This window comes from Amia ocellicauda, chromosome 14 (assembly GCF_036373705.1).
Source record: "Amia ocellicauda isolate fAmiCal2 chromosome 14, fAmiCal2.hap1, whole genome shotgun sequence".
Taxonomy (NCBI): domain Eukaryota; kingdom Metazoa; phylum Chordata; class Actinopteri; order Amiiformes; family Amiidae; genus Amia; species Amia ocellicauda.
In genome coordinates this window covers 18,153,809-18,180,464 of record NC_089863.1, presented here as the reverse complement: position 1 = coordinate 18,180,464, position 26,656 = coordinate 18,153,809, and the positions used below count along the sequence as shown (strand labels likewise).

At 43.5% G+C, this 26,656-nt stretch overlaps 2 protein-coding genes across 3 annotated transcripts in view; both read left to right on the top strand.

Annotated features, from left to right (window-relative positions):
- LOC136767753 (zinc finger protein 420) overlaps positions 1-21,377 on the top strand; it is a 58,129-nt gene extending 36,752 nt beyond the window's left edge. The window contains exons 4-5 of one of the 2 annotated variants that reach the window (XM_066721728.1): positions 9,422-9,891; positions 20,145-21,377. In XM_066721728.1, the coding sequence (XP_066577825.1) occupies positions 9,422-9,891; positions 20,145-20,758 (1,084 nt within the window). In that variant the 3' untranslated portion in view covers positions 20,759-21,377. Of the gene's footprint in view, positions 1-9,421; positions 9,892-13,011; positions 13,526-19,106 lie in introns of those variants that run through there. The other variant, XM_066721729.1, reaches the window with a different exon arrangement.
- Positions 21,378-23,613: 2,236 nt separating this feature from the next.
- On the top strand, positions 23,614-26,400 carry LOC136767856 (uncharacterized). The gene is made up of 2 exons (XM_066721899.1): positions 23,614-25,806; positions 26,043-26,400. The coding sequence occupies exon 1, from the start codon at positions 23,802-23,804 to the stop codon at positions 25,128-25,130; it is 1,329 nt and encodes a 442-aa protein (XP_066577996.1). The 5' UTR covers positions 23,614-23,801; the 3' UTR covers positions 25,131-25,806; positions 26,043-26,400.
- Positions 26,401-26,656: the final 256 nt, after the last annotated feature.

The following is a 26,656-nucleotide window of genomic DNA, read 5'->3' as shown; positions in this document are numbered from 1 at the left end:
ACAGACACTGACTGAGCCCTGTACTGTATATATACACCTGGAGTACAGACACTGACTGAGCCCTGTACTGTACTGTATATATACACCTGGAGTACAGACACTGACTGAGCCCTGTACTGTATATATACACCTGGAGTACAGACACTGACTGAGCCCTGTACTGTACTGTATATATACACCTGGAGTACAGACACTGACTGAGCCCTGTACTGTACTGTATATATACACCTGGAGTACAGACACTGACTGAGCCCTGTACTGTATATATACACCTGGAGTACAGACACTGACTGAGCCCTGTACTGTATATATACACCTGGAGTACAGACACTGACTGAGCCCTGTACTGTACTGTATATATACACCTGGAGTACAGACACTGACTGAGCCCTGTACTGTATATATACACCTGGAGTACAGACACTGACTGAGCCCTGTACTGTATATATACACCTGGAGTACAGACACTGACTGAGCCCTGTACTGTATATATACACCTGGAGTACAGACACTGACTGAGCCCTGTACTGTATATATACACCTGGAGTACAGACACTGACTGAGCCCTGTACTGTATATATACACCTGGAGTACAGACACTGACTGAGCCCTGTACTGTACTGTATATATACACCTGGAGTACAGACACTGACTGAGCCCTGTACTGTATATATACACCTGGAGTACAGACACTGACTGAGCCCTGTACTGTATATATACACCTGGAGTACAGACACTGACTGAGCCCTGTACTGTACTGTATATATACACCTGGAGAACAGACACTGACTGAGCCCTGTACTGTATATATACACCTGGAGTACAGACACTGACTGAGCCCTGTACTGTATATATACACCTGGAGTACAGACACTGACTGAGCCCTGTACTGTATATATACACCTGGAGTACAGACACTGACTGAGCCCTGTACTGTATATATACACCTGGAGTACAGACACTGACTGAGCCCTGTACTGTATATATACACCTGGAGTACAGACACTGACTGAGCCCTGTACTGTATATATACACCTGGAGTACAGACACTGACTGAGCCCTGTACTGTACTGTATATATACACCTGGAGAACAGACACTGATTGTGTTTTATGTGTATAAAGGACTGAATGCAGTATTGTATTGGGAATAAGAAATCGCTTGGTAATATATATACAACGTATTTAACACTCCGTCTCTCACTCCCTCTGCCTTATTAGGGATGTGCCAAGAGAGAGAGAGAGAGAAAAAGTGGAGTGTTGGGAACAGGCATGATGACAGGAAGACTGATGAATGAAACAGAGACACCAAGAAGGAGAAAAGGAGGAGCACATGTAGATAAATATAGGAGAGAGGGAGAGGGAGAGAGAACGAGAGAGAGGTAAAATGCAATGAATACAGTCTGTTCCTTACCTGAACTCGACTATAATTGTATACAGACAGTACCAGTGTAATATACTATATAATTGTACGCAGTGCCAGTGTAACACACTACATTATAATTGTAGACAGTGCCAGTGTAACACACTATTATAACTGTACATACATAGTGCCGTTGTAACACACTATTATATCCGTACACACACAATGCCAATGTAACACACTATAATAACTGTACACTGTACCAGTGAACTGTATATTCTAACTATCCACAGATAATGCCAGTGTAACACAGTGGATTAGGAATGTAAGGGAATGCCAGTGGACAGTGAGTGCTGTGGTGTTGTAGGGCTGGCAGGTGTAAGACAGGTGTTGTGTCGGAATGGCGCTAAGCGTTCTGGAGTGTCCTGAATCCTGTCTGGCACCAGGCCAATATTCCGTGTATGCTGTGCCTGTTGGCCTTAAAGGGACAGACATGGGATAATCAGAACAGCTCTCTTACACAAGCACACTTGCACACTCACACACATGTCCACAAAGCATTCCTCCCTGCAGTACGTCACAGCTCCTATTGCTGCTAGAGAAGGTGTTGTTTTCCTGACTCGACCTTCCAGCTCATCCCAGAGGTATTCTATATGAGTTTGTCAGGGACTCTGAGCAGGGCCAGGAAATATTTCCAATACTGTACAGTACTATACTTTAATGTACTGTACTTTATCATACTATTCTATACATTGCTTAATTTACTATGCTACATCATGTGATATCATGGGGTAGATGTACTTTAACTTATAAACTGTTGCCAGATTGGATGGTTTCTGGCTCATTTGGGGTTGGTTTTTGTATTCATTGTGCATGAAGAAATTGATTTGGGATTGTACCTACATTGCGCAGGTGTTTAGGTGATGTGCCTTTTGTACGGACTCAATCTTATATTGTTTTTCCTAATACAAAAGTGGCCAAAACACACTCCCCTATTGTTTTCAATACTGTTGCTGCTGTTTCCCAATCTCACATCTCAGACTCTGTCCTCTGACCAATGTAACCAACGATCTTCTCAGAAAGATGTCTGTGCAGGCATGCTTTGGCTCAATTGTTTTTTACTGCAGTGCAGAATGATCCATAAGAACACAGTGTCCGTCTAAAGACATACATAAATGCACAGACAATGAGCTTTTACATTTCAAATCGCCATTGCCGACCGCAATCGTGGGTAAATAGTCTCAATACAAAAAGATTTAGACAAAAGAAAGGGAGAATTTGGTTTATTTATGTTGTGGAGGGTGAATTTATATATACATTGATTTATTTTTGGGTTTATCATTAAAAAATGATAATATTGGGCCACAATTAAATAGATGTTGGGCTACTAGTGCATTTTGATTTCTGGCAACCCCCACAGACTGTGTAGTGATCAATAACTGAATGTGAAAACTAGTTTCTAAAAAAAGACCATGATAAGGGTTGTTGTTGTTTTTCATGTCGTTAGAGTGTGAGTGTGTCACCTCTTTTTCTAATCTAAACTCTCTTCAGATAGTCCCCATAAACACTTCAGCACAGTGCCACCAACTCCGCAACACATTCATTCAAAAAAAAAAAAAAAAAAAACACGCACCTGGAAAAAGTAAGTATGTAAGTAATTAATTGAACCTGATCCTTTTTTTTTCCCTTTCCAGAAGACGACACAAAACACACACACACACACACACACGCCTTGCATCGCTTGCGCTAAATCAAATGGTGCACCGTGACGCAGGAGCCAGTAAGCGACACCGCAGCTGTGCAGGGCGGGGGCGAGAGGGGTCACGGCTACGACAATGTGTGTGAGAGGAGACATGAGCCCCAAAAATGTCAGGAAGACGGGAAAGAATCGCACCATTACAGCGCACACTGTGCAGCCCGTCATGTCCCTTTTAATGGGCACGTTAGCACTCGTTATAATGCGTTTGCACGGCATAGCTGTGCGGCTCCTGCGGGAGAACAGCCCCGCAGGTCTCGATATAGCAGCAGCCCTGCGAGCGGCCGAGACCCCCGGGAGACTTTGTAGTCGGCCAGAGTAATTAATCGTGTTTGTGACAACGGCAGCTGGAGGTTTGACTTGGACCTGGACTACTACTACTACTACTACTACTACTACGCGGAGTAATAACAATACTTGTGATACGAATAATAATACTAATAATAACATTATAACTTTTCCTGTCGGTGACTTCCGCCTAATGAAAAGGCTTAAATCAATAAACGTGACCGCACATAATCCATTTGGGCAGCAGCCGCTATTAATACTTGGGGCGTCCTTGGATATTTTGGGGAAAGGATATCCCGGAGTAGCGAGGGAGATTTTTTTTCTCTCTTTCTCTCTCCCTCTCTCTGTTTCTCTCTCTCGGACGCCCCCCTCTCGTTGCCCCCTTCTCGGAGTTATTTTTACACGGGCGAGCTCTCCCAGTGAGCGACCCCGCAGCCCCGGCGAGCCCCGCGCCTTACAAGGCCCCGCCAGTAGGCCCCGCTCCGCCGCGTTGCCAGGAGACCGTGTTTGTGCTTTGATCAGGCTTCGCGCCCGCAGAGCATTGTTACGTCACAAATGGAGATTCTTCTTCTTTTTCACATTAGTGATCATCACCAGTGGTCGTTGTGTACAGATATCATTTTTTCACGTTTACTATTTCTGCTACTACTTAATTGTTGTAGTGTGGTGTCCTAATATGCCTCATAAGACTAGCATTTAGTAGTAGTAGTAGCAGCACTGAAATGTAGTATTGATGAAAACAAAATCCATAACATAGACAGAGAGAGAGAGAGAGAGAGAGAGAGAGAGAGAGAGGGACAAGGAGAGAGAAGGGCAGTCTGGAGTAACAGCTGCAGACGAGTGAAAGAGAGAGAAGAAGAAGAGAGGGAGCACTTATCGAGAGAAGGGTTTGAGAGAGGAACAGGGGCCCCTACAAAGAGGGAGAGGGAGAGAGAGAGAGAGATACCGCTACTACTAATAATAAAACAAATAAACAAATTTCAGTTTTTCTGCGCCGGCGAGGGAGAGAGGGCCGCAGTAAATATAGAACGGTAACACACACTAGGGGAGGCTGTGACAGGTGTCTGTGTTCCGAGAGAGAGAGAGAGAGAGAGAGAGAAACAGAAGAAGAAGCGCGAGGGGTTAGGACAGACACACTGGCTGACTGGCACTGTGGTGCATTAACACGGCACAGAGAGAGAGGGGAGGGAGGGAGAGTTTGTGGAAACAATCACACTAACAGCGCTGTAACTATTTTTCTAATAATAATTAGGGCTCCCAGTTGTTCACTATTGAGTTACACAGGCAGTGTGACTGAGCCATCCGCACAAGGGCTGGAAGAAAGAGACTACACTGAACACACTTACACCGATACTACACTGAACACAGACACAGAGACTGAACTGAACACACTGATGCTGAGATAGCACTAAACACTAGGATACTGTAGTAACAGTACAGTGCAGTAGAATAGTGCTGTTCCAATAGGGGGCTGTAGTAACGGTGCAGTAGAATAGTGCTGTTCCAATAGGGGTCTGTAGTAACTGTGCAGTAGAATAGTGCTGTTCCAATAGGGGTCTATAGTAACGGTGCAGTAGAATAGTGCTGTTCCAATAGGGGTCTGTAGTAACGGTGCAGTAGAATAGTGCTGTTCCAATAGGGGGCTGTAGTAACAGTGCAGTAGAATAGTGCTGTTCCAATAGGGGGCTGTAGTAACAGTGCAGTAGAATAGTGCTGATCAAATAGGGGGCTGTAGTAACAGTACAGTAGAATAGTGCTGTTCCAATAGGGGGCTGTAGTAACAGTGCAGTAGAATAGTGCTGTTCCAATAGGGGGCTGTAGTAACAGTGCAGTAGAATAGTGCTGTTCCAATAGGGGGCTGTAGTAACGGTGCAGTAGAATAGTGCTGTTCCAATAGGGGCCTGTAGTAACGGTGCAGTAGAATAGTACTGTTCCAATAGGGGCCTGTAGTAACGGTGCAGTAGAATAGTGCTGTTCCAATAGGGAGCTGTAGTAACGGTGCAGTAGAATAGTGCTGTTCCAATAGGGGGCTGTAGTAACGGTGCAGTAGAATAGTGCTGTTCCAATAGGGGGCTGTAGTAACGGTGCAGTAGAATAGTGCTGTTCCAATAGGGGCCTGTAGTAACGGTGCAGTAGAATAGTGCTGTTCCAATAGGGGCCTGTAGTAACGGTGCAGTAGAATAGTGCTGTTCCAATAGGGGGCTGTAGTAACAGTGCAGTAGAATAGTGCTGTTCCAATAGGGGGCTGTAGTAACAGTGCAGTAGAATAGTGCTGTTCCAATAGGGGGCTGTAGTAACAGTGCAGTAGAATAGTGCTGTTCCAATAGGGGGCTGTAGTAACTGTGCAGTAGAATAGTGCTGTTCCAATAGGGGGCTGTAGTAACAGTGCAGTAGAATAGTGCTGTTCCAATAGGGGGCTGTAGTAACAGTGCAGTAGAATAGTGCTGTTCCAATAGGGGGCTGTAGTAACAGTGCAGTAGAATAGTGCTGTTCCAATAGGGGGCTGTAGTAACAGTGCAGTAGAATAGTGCTGTTCCAATAGGGGGCTGTAGTAACTGTGAATACAATTAAAGGCAACCAGAAATGTGTGTCTTGTTTAAGCAGAGTGCACAGAGCAAATGGTTACACTCCAAATCACAGGAACAGAAAGATGACTCAAATAAATAAACTGCAAAACTGTAACTCAGCATTAAGACTCACTGCGCCGAATCCAGCGGCGGCGGTGTCCTCTGCTCTGCTGCCGCCACGTCCTGATAAAGCACCAGTGATTGACGAGATCGGAGCATCCGCCTCTTTCGTTACAAGTGTTTGTATCCTTCTCCCCTTTCCTTTTAAGTTTCCCTCTGTCAATACACGACACGCTCCTGTGTCACTTAACTCACTGCTTCCACGTACTGGCGAGTATTGATAATACACTCATATTGCACTGTCCAGTGACTCATTTAGGTTACAGATGCCACCTAGTGGTACACACTGGAATTGAATACAATTTACATGTGACCAGGGCCGGCCAGCGGCATAGGCGGAATAGGCAAATACTATGAGTGAAGATTTTTTTTTTTTAACTTTTACTATTTTTTACTAATATTATTAATTCGAAATATTACAAAAAAAACGAAAACATCCACAACAAAATAACTACATAGCTTATTAAGCCATATTTTGTCTGTTGCCTGCAGCGTCACAGTTAGACTGACCTAATTGTGTGTGTGTGTGTGTGTGTGTGTGTGTGTGGGGGGGGGGGGGTGAGTTCAGGTATCTGAAGCAGTGAAAATGATCCATTAGCATCAGCAGTCACTTCAAACCATGTCAAAAAGACCAGAGCCCTCTGGTGCGCAGGGAAGAGAAAGAAGAAGAGAAGAGGAGGACAAACAGGATGAGGACAGAGGTGATGTGATGTGATGAGTGAATAGTGGATCTAATTGCACAGTTACCGGTGGAGCAGCGTTACTACTCGCCAGCTTACTTTGGACAACACTACTAATGCTCGCTCATTTAAAGAGCTCGCTAGAGTCAATGTCAGTTACTTTTACCTTAAATTCATTAGGGAAGTTGGAAAGACTATTCAGATGTTTGGAGAATAACCTAACCTATAACATAATTGAGAAATACACTTTTTCTTTCAAATGTGCTGCAGTTTCTGTGTGAGTGTGTGAACACAATGATCGGTGGTGCAATTGGCTGCAATGCAAGGGGCACCAGCTAAAATTTTGCCTAGGGCACCAAATTGCCCAGGGCCGGCCCTGTGCGTGTCCACATTGTATCTAGCATTATCTTAGTTATTTATCATGTATTTATTTGCAGGCGCGCTTATCCAGTGCGATCATCAGACAGCACATGATCCTATACTATAGTCCACACAGCGTTGGTACCAATCTGCACCAAATCCATATTGAACTGGGCGTTGAGAGCTGAATGCACATACATACATACATTGAGCGCCTGTGAGCTCTGCCATGTTCACAGTGAGGACTGTCGAAGTTAAAGCGCTCAGGCGAGTCTGTTAACCCATACACCTGTAGGAAACGAATTGATTGATGATTGCGTGCAGTTAAACTGACGCAAGGAGAGATAGCGGAACTCAGTGATCTAAAGAGGGTGTAGAGGCGCCCCACGACTCAAACACTGCAGCGCCCTGGCTGATTCCCCCCAGCAAGATGGCGTCTCTAGTAGCATATATCACTGAAATCACATTCTCGGGATTGGTCTATTTCTATACTGAGTGCTGCCCAAACAGGGGGGCGGTGGTTGAGCTGTATTTAAAACCGTAAAACAAATTACATGCAATGGTTCATGAGCTTGCGTTCAATTTCAATATGGACCTTAGCTTTCTGGTATTTGATTAATTAGAAAAGGCTGACATCTGATTAGAATACAGTACAAACCAAACCAGCGTTTTTCTTTGTTTTGTTCATTAAAGTTGTATCCCGTCTATATTGAACTAAATGCAAAACTTATATTTAAAAAATAATAAAATAAGCAAATCTTTTCCTCTCTCCCGTCAGATGTGATTAATGAATACATACTTTAAACAGGATCAGCGCTCCTTATTGTTCATATTGGTAATCCACATCTCAGAAGGAGCCCTGATACGCAGCAGGTAAAATATCAATTTTAGCTCAAACAATTATCTTCACTGCATTTCAATAAACTAACTTGTTTTGATAAGCACGTAAGTATCATACTATATATATTTTCAGCATTAAGTTTAAATACTCACCAAAAAGTTGCCTACATCATAAGAGGGTTGAGTCATGTTTCCATCTTTCAAAATATTTCTCATGATGGGCAGTTTTTAAAATATGATGTTAAACACATTTTAAACGTATCAGGATGCATGATACATGAATGGTAAATTGTACTCCGAGGTATCCTGATTCATGGATACACAATTACTGGGCTTGTCCCTAATCTTAGCAATCTTGTACATGCTGTATATCTCACAGTTCATATTACCTTTCAATGTATTACCTACATTATCTAAACTAGTGTACTTCAGAATCCATCACTTGTTTATTCTAATGCTTTAATACGCAACTCTTAGGTGCAGTGATTTTAGTTTACTCATGTGATTTCAGAAGAAATGTAAAACTTTAATCAACACACACAACAGATCAAACTCCAAACTGTCTGCTGTTCTCAGTGCTGTTCTCCTGTGTCATCTCTCTTCAGGAGCTGTAGAGGCCAGCGCTGTCCCTGACTCTGGGGAAAGGGCTCCCATTGAGCAGCAGCACTGGGAGCAGGAGTGGAGCTCCAGTCTGAGGCAGGACACAGAGCCCACAGATACTGAAGACAACCAGGGTCTGACTGAGCAGCACAGGAGCAGACAGAGTGAGGAGGAGCTCAAGGGACTGGAGCCACACACTGAGGGGTCAACACAGGGACTCGGGGCACTGGGGTCTGACACAGCAAGGTTAAAGTTCACACCTTGTAATGTGATAAAAAGTGACCCTGACCTGGACTCCAGTGCACAGCCAGACTGTACTGACTCTCGGAGTGAAGCGCTGGTGGTCGGCCATCACATCAAACAAGAGCCGGAGGAGCTGCATTACATCAAGTCAGAGCAGCTGCCTGAGCCGCAGCCCCTCCAGAACGCAGAGCTGGGCTGCCCTGGCCCTCAGTATGAACCCTTCCTGGTCTCTGAGCACTTCAAACAGGACCCTGATGCCATGGAGTGCATTAATGCAGATCTGCACGCTGACCTGCAGCGCTGTGTCGGCCCTGAGCTGGACTCCACTGGGACTCGTCCTGAGCCCAAATCAAAGTCGGAGCAGACCGAGGCACTGGGACAGGTGAAGCCTGAGCAACAGCCCGTCCGCAGTGGACAGTCGGCAGGGAGTGAGTTGGGAGGGGAGAGTCTGCCGCCACAGCACACATTGCATGCCCCCCCCACCATGCTGCCACTGCCTCCCCATAACGGGAAACAGCAGGGCCACCACCACTGCCCCCAGTGCTGGAAGACATTCATTTACTTAGAAAACTTTAAAAAACACCAGAGCATTCACAGCACAATGAGGCCGTACTGCTGCACCCAGTGTGGGAAGACGTTCACTCGGGAAGGGAGCCTTAGAGTCCATCAGCTTGCACACTCGGGGGAGAAGCCACACTGCTGCCCCCGGTGTGGCAAGAGCTTCACGCGGGCAGCGTACCTGACCGTCCACAAGCGCATTCACACAGGAGAGAGACTGTACTGCTGCGCCCAGTGTGGGAAGAGCTTCATCCAGGCCGGAGACCTTAAAACACACCAGCAAACGCATGCAGGGGAGAGACCGTACCGCTGTCCCCAGTGCGGGAAGAGCTTCATTCTGGCAGGGCACCTGAAAACCCACCAGCGGGTTCACACCGGAGAGAAGCCATACAGCTGCCCCCAGTGTGGGAAGAGGTTTGCTCTGGCAGGCAACCTCAAAGCGCATCAGAGCATTCACACAGGAGAGAGACCATACTGCTGCCCCCAGTGTGGGAAGGGCTTCACCGATCTGGGAAACTATAAGAGACACGAGAAGACTCACAAATGAGAGGCTGTGCTGTGTGGACACTTGCAGACTCCAGGGTTGGCAAAATATATACATTTATTTATTTATTTATCTATTTATTTATTTATTTATAAATTATGGTAATTATTGTGATACAGTAAATGCCACCATTTAAAACATCATAAGAATGTTGCTTGTCACCGATCATGTACCAAACCCAATTAATCTATATTGAAAATATGAATTAAGCAATCATATCATGGCTGTGTGATCAATATAAATCTCATGAAAGTTGGGGGTCTCACAGGACCTTGGGAGCTTTAGTTGTTTTTGTGCTTCAGTGAAACCTTATTTCAAGTCTTTGTACTGTGTGTGTTTTTCTGTCTATTTTCTCCAAGAACTTGCGTGTATTAAAGGCATTGCAACTGACGTTCCAACCTGATTGAAGATGATTGTTCTTCCACAAACTACAGCTCCCATAGAGCAGTGGAGCAGTACTGCTCAGTGAAACCTACAGGGAGAGATAGCAAGGCATTATGGGGGCTGTAGTCCACTGAATTGAAATACAGGTTTCACTGAAGCACAGAAGCAACTACAGCTCCCAAGGTCCTATGAGCTAGACCTCCATATTAAGGTATCATGGGGGGCTGTAGTCTTCAAACAAAGAACATAAATAGATAATAATAATTATTATTTAAGAAACTTTAAAACAGAAGTGCACCAAAACAATGCCAGGAAAATGCCCCCCACAGCAGCACAGAGCCTCCAGACCCCCTCACTGTAGGGGTCAAGCAGTCAGGTCTGTACCATTCTCTTGGTGTCGCGAAACATGCATTTGCGCAAGTTATAACATAAAATCTCGATTTTGTGATTTAAACATTTTACAATGAATTTTAAAAATGAATTTTAACTGTTTTTAAAGATTTAGTTGTTTTTAAAGCACTAGTTGTTTTTTTTTTTTTTGTTAGTTTTGTTATATTTTGTCAAATACATTGACCATTTGGATTTAATATTAAATGCATCGGACCGTTTTGGTTTGTTTTTTATTTTTATCATTTTAATTGTTTTTTGATTTGTCCGGTGCATTTTCAGTTATTTTCAATGTATTTGACTCTTTTGTTGGTAGCATTTTGCTTTAATCACGTTTGTTTTGTTTAAGCACATGTTTATTTGAAGTTCATTTATTTTGTTTATGTTAAATCACAAAGATTTAAAAAATGTTAAGTGATTTTAAGAATACTTTTACCAATAAAACAGTATTAAACATTTTACACATCATGCAAAAACATAAATTGAAATTAATTGAATTAATTCTATTTATTGCGCAGCTCTACTTGGACCCTGAGTCAAGTGTGGCTACCTGCATATGACTCCATCTAGTAGACAAATCCAGAATTGTTTGCATCCATGCCTGCCAAACTACTCAATAATCATCTCATCTACTGCCAGATATTCCTGAATAGTTATGGTTTTGTTGACTTCATTCAGCTCCTGAAACATTGGATGCACTTTGAAGAAAGGGTGATCTGTGACATTCATGTTATTCACAACATGAATGGAAGCTATTATCTCATCAAATCTGTTCTTCCGCATGGCCTATTTAAAACTTTTGTTGTTGACATGATCGTTGTCTGACCAAAGAAGATGTCGTCTTGGGACTGAATTGTACCCAGTTGTGAAAAGAATTCCAGAGCTCTTCGTCAGTCAGATTGAGCGCCTTTCTGTGCTGCGAACATAGTCGACATTCCCAGGGTGATATTCTGTGATGATTTGGCACATAATATCAGAAAGATGTATAAATACCTGTCTGAATTTCAATATTATAATGGTATCATAAGCTACTAGACATAAAAATAGAGTCCTTGACCTATTAGAATTAAATGCATCCAAATTGGATGAAAGGGACTCAATATTTTGCCCCCATAATATCATAAAAGTGAGAAATGGATAATTTAAAACATGGGGTTATTTGTTGTAGGTAATGTCTATATGGGGTATTACCAAAGCAAAAAACATTAAACATGACCAATAATGTAGATGTATTAACCTATTAACACAGTATACCCCATTTCCCCATGATATATGTGCTTACAAGGCATTTGCGCTTGGACTTTTGGCTAAGTATACAAAAAACTATAGATCTCTTGTAAGATTTGTTTTGTTTGGGTAATTCTAGAGATCTTCATGATTATATATATATATATATATATATATATATATATATATCAACAAAAAATACGTATTAGTAACCAGTAAGTTACTGAAGAGTTGAAGAAATCTGGAGAGAAATATGTTTCCAATCAAAGGTTTTTAATACATGCAGCTGCAAGGAAGAGGTTCAAGAGGCGATCTCAAGAACAGTCTTAGAGAAGTTACAAACTACAGGCACTTTTATGACGACCAGACAGGAGAGAAAGATAACAGGACCCACATGTCTGTCCCGTGATGAGTGCAAGTTTGGTTTCTGCCTGACAACTGCTCAGAATTAAAGCATACTTAATGTTTAATATAAGGGGGGTTTGTACGATGTATCAAGCCCAAATGTCTGGAGGAAACTGGTTCTTATCAGACTCTGTTCCTCTGGGTGTCAGGGTTGCAGTATGACACAGTACCATAGCACAGCAATGCCGTAAGACAGTGACCTTGTTTACACATACACACAGGGAAAGAAATGCAGTTCATCAGTTATCTTTCACTGGGAGGGTTTGCCTTCACCATGCTTCCTAGGAGTAGGGGCAGGAATTTGACAGCCTCATGTGACCGGGAGGAAGTGAATAGCATTTTTTTTCTTTCTTGAAAGCCTTTATTTGGCCGTTTTCTTGCATGTCATTGAGATATAAAAAATGGATAACATCTAGAAAAATATTTACAAAAGGAAAATGAACACTATACACTGCAGCCTGTGAGCTAAACTTGGTTAACCCCCAGACCATCCTAGGTCATAAAAGAAGGTGGTAGTATTCATGCTCATACTCGTGCTCACCTGTAAACAATAGAGTGAATATATTATACAGAAGAGCAGTGTGTGTTGTCAATTTCAAATTCAAAACCAAAACACTACAAGTTCACACACATGCTGTCAAATACAGTAAAGAGAACTGCAAAATTAAAAGTTAACGCTGTCTGTTCTCTCACCGCACCAAGATGGCGTTTCTCTTAACGTGTTACGATGACGTCAGTCTGTAGAAATCCCTCTACTTCTGTGTGTAGCAGCAGCGCGCAGATAAGGGGCGGAGTTTGTGCTTCGGTTCAAACCGAGGGAAACAGTAACAGTGAGCAGCTGAGAGCAGCGGTGACGCCATTACAACCCACGCTGTTTAATATACTAACTTATATTTGCTTCTGTCTGCGCTGGACAACAATGTCGGTGTCCGCGGCTCTGAGCGGCCGCCTGTCCTCGGCGCTGGCCGAGCTGATGAGAGCCGCCCTGTGTGAGATCTGGAAGGCGGTGGAAGAGACGGTGTCGGAGTCCCGGGTGGAAATAACCCGCAGACAGAGAGAAAACGAGGCGCTGAGGCGGAGGCTGCAGGAGCTCATGGTGGCGGGGGAGGCGGCTGTGTGTCACTGGAGCTCCGGAGCGGACGGGCCGCCTGTGCAGAGCCGAGGAGCCGGGAGGAGAGAGGGGGAGGCCCGGGCCGCCGGCGCTGGTAACACTTCATTAATTTATTAATGTATTTGCTGATGTACGAGGCCGAGAGAGACGCGTCTTAGAAACTCGGTATCTTTAAACGACACGGAGCGGCACCTCACGACGCTTTCGGCCTGCAGCCTCTGCGCCCAACGTCAGTGTGGATGTCGGGTGAGACCAGCGAGCCTGTATCACTGGGGCGCCAACTCTCGCGAGACTAATAAGCAACCGCAGCTCAAAAACAAGCCCTATATATATACATATAAAAAGCCAATTATTATTATTATTATTATTATTATTATTATTATTATTATAGCCTGTTACGGCCTCAATGTCAACAGACTCAATAAATTAGTCAACAAATCAAAATTAAACCACTCTGAGTTTCAAAAGCAAACATTTATTTATTTGACAGAATTTATTTGACAAAAAATCGTCAATTGGCAACAAAGGTCATGGGGAGGGCAGGCACTATCCACTCATCTCTGATCAAATGCAAGCAGAAAAGGATTGGAGAGATGGAAAAGGAGAAAGGGACCGGAGCACAAAGGGGGAGCTGTAACAGCCACATATGTATAATAAAACACATTAGAACCATATACTATTAGAACAGTATATATGAGTATGTTATGCTTGTTTTTAGTTATAACCTTTAATAATAGTTTAAAATGTTAAATTGTTCACCTTCTACAAGAAGGTCATCCCTCTCCTCTGTTGCACCCTCCATCATCTCCCCTGTCTCTTCTCCATCTCTGTACATTACAACAGTGAAGCGCTTTGTCCTGGCTTGGGACAAAGTCCTTGCTGCAAATCCCCAGTCTTCTTAGGCCATAGCGAATGCACACTATGCTTCTGGCCCATTCTGTTCTGCAGTTTGGATTTCACATGGTTAATTTGTGAAAAAACCCTTTCAACATCGGCATTGCTAAGGGGCATTGCAAGAAGAGACTCAAACTACTCAAATGTAATTGCCTGATACTGTGCATCCAGGGCCCCAAGATCACCTGTGTACATTTTCAGCATGGATACTGTGACTAACTGTGGTTTGTTCTGTGATAGAATCACAGATGGGCTGAATGATGCCATGGATTTCCAGGTATTGATATTTGCTGGGAGCCTATTCTGCAGCTGCTTTGTTGTTTCCAGAAGAAAGTCCCTGCATCTATTCTTCATGTTTGTTTCAACAGTGCTGTCAAGCTTTGCTTCTCCAAGAGAAATGGCAAACTGCACCCCAAAATTAATAGCGCACACGGGCAGTTGATTGACTGTGTCATCCAAATTGACATCAAGGAGTTTGGAATCGGATGGAGGAATGGCGCTGGGTGTGATTACTCTTGAGATAGTTGAATGAAAAAATTACTGTAGGCAGTCCAGCATTTTGAAAGCATTGCCAGTTTCGAGCTGGAACAACTTGTTAATTCTAGAAAACTCATGTAAGATGGGTATGAGAAACTCCAGGTAAAGTTTGTTCACAGACACTGAAGTAGCGTACTAGTGCGCACAGCTGCTTTGTCACAGTGACATCTGTGCTCTCGTCGATTACCAGCGAATACTGAGACTCTCCGATATCTTTTAACAAGTCTTTGAACATGCAGGGGGCAATGACGTTGTTGATAAGTGCTGTACATTTTGTATGATTGATTTTCAAGTCCTTTTCAAAGGTTGAACTTACCAGTTCATCCAAGTGATCCACTGAACTAACTGCTGTGTGGCAAGCAATATAGCTGGCTAGCTTGAGCTCAGCCTTTTGAATGGTGGTTGAAAGTTCTGACACAGTAAAACCAACTTCTGTTAAAGTGCTGAGGAAAATGGCCTCGTTTGATCACCGACCACTTGACCTATCCAGTCTTTAAGTTCTTTTTCCTGTTCCCAGTGTTTGTTGTACTTTTTGGCATACTTGGCCCACTTTGTTGGGGGCATTGTTTGTGAAAATGTGCATATGTCAATCTATGTCTGCTAACCATCATCGCTTGGATTCAATGTGATTTTACTCCAATGAGGGACAGGACTCAGGAGGGGGTGGGATAGGTCCACGTGGGGATGTGTATGGGAGGGTGAATTACATTGCAGCACTGTTATTGTGAAGCTGTGAGCAGACACAGACAGTATCAATCAATGCGTTGGAAAAAATATTCTTTACATGTAAATAAAAAAATAAAAAAAAGTCGCTTGTCAGATTTTCCTATCAAGCAACCATATTTTTTAAAACAAGCCCAAAAAAACAGAACCCGCGACCCGTGATTTTTTAAAGCGACTTAAAGAAGAAGCCCAAAGTCGCGTATTATAAGCGGACTTGGCAACTGTGGTGTACACTTAATGTGACGTTGTGCTGACGTCGGAGAGTGTGCACTTGAGTGAGGAACGTGTAGGGTGTAGGGTGAAGCTAAAAGTGCTCAATGGGACACACTTCAGCGCCAGCATTCAGCACTTTGCCTTTGACCGAAAAAGTACCTATGCAGTCTTTTCAAGTAATGTCTCTGTATTTAATTAAAATATATAATAATTTTGAAATACATTATTCGTTAATATAACCTCCTAGTTTTATAGGATAGGTGCCGAAATATTTTTTGGCTGAACTTTCTAATCATATTTAAATGATGATTTATATGATTAATAATAGTTTATAAACTGTCTAGCTATCATTACATTACATTTATATACACCCGCCGCTGCCATATTTTCCCAATTGACTTGTCTCCGCCTTCAACGCACAAGAGTTCTGGGAACACTTCCGCATCAGTGTGCTCTTCTGTTCACTCGGCCGAAGGGAGCATTGAAGGACAAACTGCTCGATTAGGCTCCTTCATTCGCACCCTGAGGGACTGGGACACCCCTTCAGATGCCACCAGAGTACTCCAGCCCCACAAGGGAAGGGGACGAGGGAGCAAGTGTGCGATTTGGGATGCAGCTAGGGTTGCCACCTTTGAGAAACCAAAAAAGGAAGCGGGGTGGGATTTTAGGGATAAAGTCTTTAAATGGCCATATCTGGTGGCTTCTGAGAACACAATCCTGACAAAATGTGCCTTTATTTTAAGTAAATATGAGGTTAAAAAGTTTTACAATTGAACAGATCTTTTCTTTTTTGCCTTCGAGAAATCTCCCCTGCTGTGGCATCACCAGAATAGGTTACAATCGGATTAATTCTGTCTATAGCCTACGTGGCAAGGGGGCGTGGGTCAGAGAGACGAGCATTCAAATGTACCTTAAAATCATTGCAATGCTTTATTAACAAAGTGCAAGTAAAATACACAAAAAGACCAAAAGAATGTGCAAAACAGCAAAAAAAAAAAAGAATTAATTTAACGTTAAACATATTCTCACATTTAATTTCTATATCGCTCTTCTTTAAATCACCTGACTGTCCTCATTACTACTCCTTCCAAGTGTACTTGGTGTTACTCCTTGCAGCTTGGAGCAGTGTCTTGTCTTTCAAAACAGTGCCGTAGAATTCACCGCAGGCCATGTTAAAGGTGACAAGAAGCTCTTTTTTTTGTGTATAATATCATATTTATGCTGGATTGCAATATCCATTTAATGTGTGCTTTGAGAGATTTACACATGTAAATCACATGTATGTATTGTTATGTATTTCCTTGCCAGATGAGCACTTAACAAAAGCATGGAACACATGGAAATTGTTATAATGTATACATACACCACTAAAACATGCATGTTATTTTATTGATGACAAACTTTGAAATATAATATTTCTGTTGTGGATTTCATGGTGCATAAGGCAAAGTATAAGATCATGCCCTTGAGGCAATTCACTCCTGATTAGGGGGCGCTCGCACATGCCGTGAACTTTGTATCTGGAGATGCACACGTCTTTGTCACACAGCGCTCGTTGATTGTTTTGCAGTCTGCAGCTGTGCAGACTTAAGGCCGATTTATATTTGTGCACATTTGTGAGTTTCAATACTTGATTGCAAATCCTCTGCAGTCAATGACTGGCTGAAGTCTGGAGTCCATCGTCATCACAGATGCTGGGTTTCTTCCCTGGTGCTGCTCTGCCAGGCCTGCACTGCAGCTGTCTTTAGATCCTGCTTGTTCTTGGGGCGTTTTGCTTTCAGCCAAAATGATGATAATTGTCACTTCCCAAATATTTATGGACCTAACTGTATCATTATTCTGGTTTTCAGTTGTAAATTAAATCTGCACAACAGAGTATTGGCGTAACTGCATGGATCATACTAAAGTCTTCTTGAACACTTGACATGACAGCCAAATATGTTGGGAAGTTACCTGAAATATTTCGTCCCAGATAACAAAAAATAAGCATAATACGACATACCAAAATAATTATTGGGTTTGAACTTTCTAAAGTCTAATTAGAGAAAAGACGGGGCCTTCCCAAACTGTTGCCACAAAGTTAGAAGTGCAAAATCGTCTGTAATGTCATTGTATGCTGTAGCATTAAGATTTCCTTTAAGTGGAAGTAATGGGCCTGAACCATGGAAATTAGCCCCAGTTGGCACTATGCATTCGGGCAGGTAACGTTCTCCTGGCATCCTGGATGGTGCAGCGTGATTCATCGCTCCAGAGTCCAATGGTGGTGAGCTTTACACCACTCCAGCCGATGCTTGGCATTTTACATGGTGATGTTAGGCTTGTGTGCGGCTGCTCGGCCATGGAAACCCATTTCATGAAGCTCCCGACGAACAGTTCTTGTGTGGAGGTGGCTTCCAGAGGCAGTTTGGAACTTGGCAGTGATTGTTGTAACCTAGGCCAGACTATTTTTACGTGCTACATGCTTCAGCACTTGGTGGTCCCGTTCTGTGAGCTTGTGTGGCCGACCACTTTGAGGCTGAGCTGTTCTTGCTCTTAGACGGTTCCACTTCACAATAACATCACTTACAGATGACCAGGGCAAGATGTGATTAACTGACTCGTTGGAAATGTGGCATGCTATAACGGTGCAATGTTGAAAGTCACTGAGCTCTTCAGTATGGCCCGTTCTACTGCCAGTGTTTGTCTATGGGGATTGTATGGCTGTGTGCTTAATTTTATACACCTTACAAATTCTCAAGTAAAGACTGCCGAGTAGGGGATCTTTGGTTGCGTATTATTGGTCAGGGCAGAGATTGCTTATTGTGGAGCGGGGATGTGCTTGCAGATGGGGTTTAGCCATGACAAATGAGAGTTGGGGTGGAGCGTGTGCAATTTCTTATTTGTTATTGTGCTTCGTGCATCTGTTTTCCCAGGTGGCAGTAATCAGTGCCACCTGGCTGAATAGCACTGCTGGAAACCCTGTATTGCAGGAATACTAGTACCATGGGCTTCTGAACACTGTGTTGACTTTCTGCAGTGAAGTTCAATCAGTTGTTTCCTGACCCCTGCATACACTAGATGCAGCAGTGTGAGCTGAATGCAGGGCCAGTGACAGAGCTGTGGTCTGCTGGGTTCCTGTTAATCAACACACTAATGGCCTGCTTTAGATACCTCCAAATTATTTGACCACTCTGAGTTTGTAAATCCTCCCGGTTTATATGCTGAATGGACACTTTTAGGACTACTGAATAATGTCTGAAAATAATGAACTTTGTGAGTTTTCAGAGCTGCTGTTCTCAGTGCTGTTCTCCTGTGTCGTCTCTCTTCAGGAGCTGTAGAGGCCAGCGCTCTCCCTGACTCTGGGGAAAGGGCTCCCATTGAGCAGCAGCACTGGGAGCAGGAGTGGAGCTCCAGTCTGAGGCAGGACACAGAGCCCACAGATACTGAAGACAACCAGGGTCTGACTGAGCAGCACAGGAGCAGACAGAGTGAGGAGGAGCTCAGGGGACTGGAGTCTGGACACATGGCAGAGCCACACACTGAGGGGTCAACACAGGGACTCGAGGCACTGGGGTCTGACACCGCAGAGTCAAAGTTCATAAAGAGTGACCCTGAGCTGGACTCCATCCACACTGCAGATCTTTCCAAGATACAGTCTCTGGGATCTGAGTGTGGACTCAGTACATTGGCTGATCATATCAAAACGGAGGACAATGCGAAGCAGTCTGTTTACACAGTGAAAACAAGAATACTGATTTCTTTCAGTGACACACTAAGTAATCTCAAAACTGACAATATTACAGACAGCACTTATAACCCTGGGCCTGAACTCCCTGTGGATGGACAGTGTGACGTGGGGACTGAGCTCCCTGTGGATGGACAGTGTGACGTGGGGCCTGAGCTCCCTGTGGGTGGACAGTGTGACGTGGGGCCTGAGCTCCCTGTGGATGAACAGTGTGACGTGGGGCCTGAGCTCTCTGTGGGTGGACAGTGTGATGTGGGGCCTGAGCTCTCTGTGGGTGGACAGTGTGACGTGGGGCCTGAGCTCCCTGTGGGTGGACAGTGTGACGTGGGGCCTGAGCTCCCTGTGGGTGGACAGTGTGACCTAGAATCTCCAGTGAGAGGGGAGAGCCCATCACCACAGCACAGACAGCTACGTCCCAGAAACCCTAGACCTCATATCTCCTCCAGCTCCCCCTCCTCACTTGCCCTACAGCAGTGTGGAAAACGGCATCACCTTAGCCAGCCTCAGTGTGGAAAGAGCTACACTCATACTGGAGTCTTAAATAGAGATCCACCCACTCGTACCAAAAAGAAGCCATACTGCTGTACCCAGTGTGGCGTGAGATTCACTGGGTCAAGCCATCTTGCTATACACCACCGCACTCACACTGGTGAGAGACCATACTCTTGTGTCCAGTGTGGGAAGACATTCACTCGGGCACAACATCTTAAACTCCACCAGCGGATTCACACAGGAGAGAGACCGTACCCCTGCACCCAGTGTGGGAAGAGATTCACTCGGACAGAAAATCTCAAAGTCCACCAGCGGGTTCACACAGGAGAGAGACCGTATTGCTGCACCCTGTGTGGGAAGAGATTCACTGGGTTAACACAGTATATTAGACACCAGCGGATTCACACAGGAGAGAGACCGTACCCCTGCACCCAGTGTGGGAAGAGATTCACTCGGACAGAAAATCTCAAAGTCCACCAGCGGGTTCACACAGGAGAGAGACCGTATTGCTGCACCCTGTGTGGGAAGAGATTCACTGGGTTAACACAGTATATTAGACACCAGCAGATTCACACTGGAGAGAGACCGTACCCCTGCACCCAGTGTGGGAAGAGCTTTGCTGGGTCAGCTGATCTTGTTAGACACCACCGCACTCACACTGGAGAGAGACCGTACTCCTGTGCCCAGTGTGGGAAGAGTTTCTCTGTGAGAAAAAGCCTCAAAGTGCACCGGTGCACTAGGTAGGGGTAGGGGTTAACTGAAGCTGATGATGGGGTTCTAGTTTAGAGTTGGCACACGAGGCGCATTTATTTCAATAAACCTATGAGAAAAGCGAGTCGTGGGCTGCTTCTTTTCCCAATTGAAAATAATACAATATATTTTCTGTGTGGGCCCCAATGACAGTAGCAGCCTGATGCACAATCCCAAGTTCAAAGTGCACATTTAGAGAAAACATCATTTTATATAAGATAAATACATGTGGCACATACTATCAAGGAGCTACACACAAATAAACAGGGAAATAACAGGAAAAATAGGTCGGAGTAAACAATCCTATCAAATAAAATTAACAATACTTAACACAAAGTGTCAAACAGCACTACTATGGTCTTCTGTGTGTTATTGTACTGATTGTCATGGACCCATGGAGTGCATTAGAAGTAGAATGCCTATGTACTCTCTATATTCTGGTACATTAAAAACAACCAAACTAACTGTGTTCACAATTGGTAAGTATGACTGAGGTTGCATGCCTTTGTCCTGCAGTCAGAATAGACTCATACAATGGATTCAAATAAAGATTTGTCACTACTGGAATGCATTTGAACACTAGAAGCTTCTTAATAAATGTTCAATAGTTTATTATAGTATTTTGTATGCTATATAATTACACATGCTGTGGTATCTGTGGTACATTTATATGGTACATTACTACAGTACCATATTTATTGGACTACACAAGCTAGTAAAATGAATTTTGCCAACTCTAACTACAGTCCACACAATGCCCAACTCAGTAAGGCTTTTGGTGCATTACTAGAGTGCCCATCTCTACTACAGTAACACAGTACCCACCTCAGTAAACTCTAAGTGAACACAGTGCCTTGCTTTACTTTAGTGTACAAAGTACTTGCTTAGCAAATTCTGATGCATTACTACAGTACCATGTGGACTATAATATAGATGGAACCCACCATTATAAGTTATTGGTTTAATCAATAAAATTCCACGTGCTATAGCTCATGGTTTCTGCATCATTGTAAACCTTGTAATACATTGCAATAAATAATAATGAAATCAGTATTATAGTATTTTTAATCCCACACATCTGACCTCCACCACTCTGCAACTTCTCTGACACTGGAATACCACAATGTAAAGATATAGTGAGAAATCAATTGTAATGACAGGCAATTTAGAAAACCATGTGTATACTGTTTCACAGTCCAGCTGATAAATAGAACAGAGATAAATAACTCAGACTAGATTCCTTAATTACAGTCACTCAGTATAACTTGACACAAATAGATAATGAACAAATGTGACGTGGAGCTGCACTTATTACACCCCGACTCCCAAACACACGCTGCTGCTACCACCAATACTGATTCACATAAACACTTCTGTAGATATTAATGCTCTCTCTATATCTGTCTATGTGTACACCCACATACCTGCACATATACTTATGTCAGTAGGTATTGGCCAGAAACCATGAAATTCAACATTGTTCATGTGATGCTGCCCATGTTTACCCCCAGCAACCCTTTCACATCCCTGTATTGTATGATCTCATGTGAACAGCTCAAGGTCTTTGTCTTCACCTTATACCCTTAAGTCTGGGAAAAAAGGGTCTCTGGAGGTACTGCACCGACCCGGCAAAACAACTAGTCCGAGAGGCCAATGGTATCCCATGATCTCATCACGTTGTGACCTCATCAAGAACATAGGAAGACTGAAGACACACCCAGCTGCTGCCACCTGTTGCTAGATGAGACTGAACTCCCGGGCCTGGAGGGGGCAGAGTGGAATAGGGTTTATTCTATTTCCTTTTCTTTAACTTGACAGAAGCCTAATATTGCATATGAATATAATCAAATTATATTAGTTTCACATTAAATCTGTCCCAAATAAAGTATTGCTCATTTGTGAGCTCATTTCTGTGTTTCCCCACAGGACAGAATCCTGTTGAGATGATGGTGTGAGTTTCAGTGAAACTAACGCAGATTGTGTAGAAATCATAACTGAGAAGTTAAAAATAATTAATATCATAACTGGATTTGCACCAAATATATCACTTTCTATTTCAGCCAGAAAGTTCCGTTTTAGTTTCATCAGACCACAAAACGTTTTGTCAAATGACTACAGAATCTCTTGAGTGTTTCTTTGCATACTTCAAATGAGATTCAAGGTGAATTTTCTTGAGTATCATACAGGCCAGATTTGTGAAGTGCTTGGTATATTGCTATATGCACACTTTAACCAGTCTTGGCCATAAAAACCTTTAGCTCTTTCAAAGTTGCCATTGGCCTCTTGGTGGACTCTATGGTCAGCCTCCTTCTTGGTCAGTCATCCAGTTTGAAGGGAGGAACTAATCTATGCAGGGTCTTGGTGGTGCCATACTCCTTCCACTTCTTAATCATCTTGACTGTACTCCAAGGGATATTCAAGTAGATTTGTTGTGTCCATCCCCTGATCTGTGCCTTTCAATACCTTTGTCCCAGAGTTCTCTTGAAAGTTCTTTGGTGCTCATGACTGATTGCTTTCAAAGTTCCTTGGTGCTCAAGGATTGAGTCCTTGGTGCTTTGATTTGAAATGCTCTTCCCAGCAGAGGGAATCAATAGGAACTGCTGATTTATTCTGAAATCATGTGAATCCCTACAATTTAACATTGCTTACACCTTCCCACATTTAGGATTGCATTTACAAGGAGGGGGGGGGTGGACACTTATCCAACCAAACTATTTTAGGTTTTATTTTTTAATACATTTCCTTAAAATGTCTAGAATATATATTTTTGGCCAGACCTAATGTTTTCGCTATCTCTCTGATTGGTTTGTTTTGATTTCTAAGGCAAAACTGAAGGCAAAACGCCTCAAGAACAAGCAGGAGCTAAAGACAGCTGCAGGTCAAGCCTGGCAGAGCATCACCAGGGAAGAAACCCAGCATCTGGTGATGTCTATGGGTTCCAGACTTCAGGCAGTCATTGATTGCAAAGGATTTGCAACCAAGTATTGAAACTCATAATCTACATGCTAACTGGACACTCTATTATGACTTTGGAATAATGTTCTCATATAATTACTCATGTTGTAATTGCATGAACTGTGTGTTTTCAGAGCTGCTGTTCTCAGTGCTGTTCTCCTGTGTCGTCTCTCCCCCAGGAGCAGTAGAGGCTAGCGCTCTCCCTGACTCTGGGGAAAGTGCTCCCATTGAGCAGCAGCACTGTGAGCAGGAGTGGGGCTCCAGTCTGAGGAAGGACACAGAGCCCACAGATAATGAAGACAACCAGGATCTGACTGAGCAGCACAGGAGCAGACTGAGTGAGGAGGAGCTCAGGGGACTGGAATCTGGACACATGGCAGAGCCACACACTGAGGGGTCAACACAGGGACTCGGGGCACTGGGGTCTGACACAGAAGAGACAAAGCTCATAAAGAGCGACCCTGACCTGGACTCACCCCACATTGCAGATCCCCCAAGGATCCGGCCTCTAGGATTTGAGTGTGGACCCAGTGCAGCTGGTGCTGAGCCGGGCTCTCCCAGAACACAGAGTGGGCCCAGTCTGGTGTCTGATCACTTCAAAACAGAGGACGATACACTGGAGTCTGTTTACACAGTGGAGCAGAGAACACAGACTCTTGTCAGAGACATACTTGGTAATCTCAAAACTGAACATATTACAGACGGCACTTGTGACCTGGGGTCTGAGCTCCCTATAGATGGACAGTGTTACCCAGAGTCTGCTGTCTTGAGGGCGGGGCTCAGTGGGGGTAGTGACAGTACATTGAGGGTGGAGTGCCAAACGTCATACCACAGACAGGTGTGTCCCAGACCCCCTACACCACATAATTCCTCCATCTCCTCCAGCCCCCCACCCACACACCCCCTTGTACAGTGTAGAAAACAGCATGGGATAAGCTTCAGTCATGCAGGAGACCGGATAGTACACCAAGGAATTCACACAGCAGAGAGACAATACTGCTGTGCACAGTGTGGGAAGACCTTCAGTCAATCGGCAAATCTTAAAGTTCACCAGCGCACTCATACAGGAGAGAGACCATACCCCTGCATCAAATGTGGGAAGAGCTTCTCCCAGGCAGCTAGCCTTGATGTGCACCAGCGCACTCACACAGGAGAAAGACCGTTCTGCTGCGCCCAGTGTGGGAAGAGCTTTGCGCAGGCAGCTAATCTCAACAAACATCAGCACATTCATACAGGAGAGAGAAAGTTCTGTTGTGCCCAGTGTGGGAAGAGCTTTTCTCAGGCATCTAATCTCAACACACACCAGCGCATTCACACAGGAGAGAGACCGTTCTGCTGTGCCCAGTGTGGGAAGAGTTTTACTCGGGCAAACAGCCTTAAACTCCACCAGCGTACTCACACAGGACACTAACAAATGAGTGTCACAGTCTTTGGAGGACATTATTATTATCATTGTAATTATCATTAAAGTTTTTACAGTTTTTGCCGATTGCTTACACAATGAAAGTGAATGCTTAGACAAAAGCATCAAAACCTTAACTTTTGTAACCATGCCTTAAGGCATCAAAAGTACAAACACATTTTCTGCTTTGCACTTGGTTTGCAATTCTGCAACACACTTCCAAAATACTACACACTGTTCCTTACATTAGACACTTCGTTTAAGAATGAAATCTCTTACAATCACTCGGAAAACACTTCCATTCAAAATGCAAAACATACCTGAAATTGGCAACACCCACACACACATCAAAACACCTACACCAATTAGTCTGACTGAGCCTTAGCACTACAAATAGACCTCAAGTAAGCTAATCTCTTTTTGAGATCTTTGAAAACATGGAGGCAGTGAGAGCAAGAGGAAGAGGTAGAGGAAGAGAGAAAGGAGTAGGAATAGGACAAGGACAAGAACAAAGAAAGGGACCAGGCAATAGACGGAGACATATTTCCAATGACATTAGGGCACTTGTGGTGGACCATGTCATAAATCATGGCTTGACAATGAGGGATGCTGGGCAGAGAGTCCAGCCTAACCTGAGTCGCTACACGGTAGCAGCCACAATATGGACATTTAGACTGGAGAACAGGTATGTCTTCAACTTTCTACACTAGACTGTACCTATGTAATTGTTGCACATAATTCTGCATCACAGTACAATACAATGTAGTCCTACAATATTACAATATTAGGTCTTTGTTCCAAAATAGGTATAGTGCTGTGAAGTACATGTAATACAGTTTTGATGTTACTGTGTACAGTATGACAGTACAGTATGTAAAAAAGAACATAACCAATGACATCATATTCTTACATTTTCTACAGAAGTGCCAGACGAACTCCTGAGGGTGGAAGGCAACATCTGCTCACTCATGAACAGGAACTGGACATTGTCAATCTAGTGTTGGCAAACAACACCATCCGCCTACATCAACTATGAGAGCAAATCATCGCAGATCACACAAAAATCTGAGAATGATACTAAAAAGAGAAGGTCTCCTGTTCAAAGGGATACTGTGTCTGCTGCACTCTGCTGTTTCTTGCTGGAATTGTCTTTTTCAAGATATTAAATGGCAAAGATCTTGGCCACTTCATATCGTATAGAATAATTCAGAGGTTATCCAGTAGAATATTGATATGAATTGTTCATTCTGTAACAACTAGAATTAAACAAGTATTCATACATTCTGAAACTGTACTTATTTTAAAATGTTCTGAACTGACCTACATTAACTTTATACACATTTAAATACATAATTTGACAAAACAGATGGCAGTAAGAGATTTTTGAATCCTGTTAGCCAAATTCCACCTCCACAGATCAAAATGCTCTTTCCAAAAACATAACATACTTGAGTTTTGAAAGGTATAGAACAATATAGAAATCATAAAATATTAATTTTAAGGAATGAGCTATTAAATCACAATGTTTTTGTAGA

Coding starts and splice junctions, on each gene's coding strand:
- LOC136767856 (XM_066721899.1), top strand. CDS start 23,802: ATGTTCTCATATAATTACTCATGTTGTAATTGCATGAACTGTGTGTTT.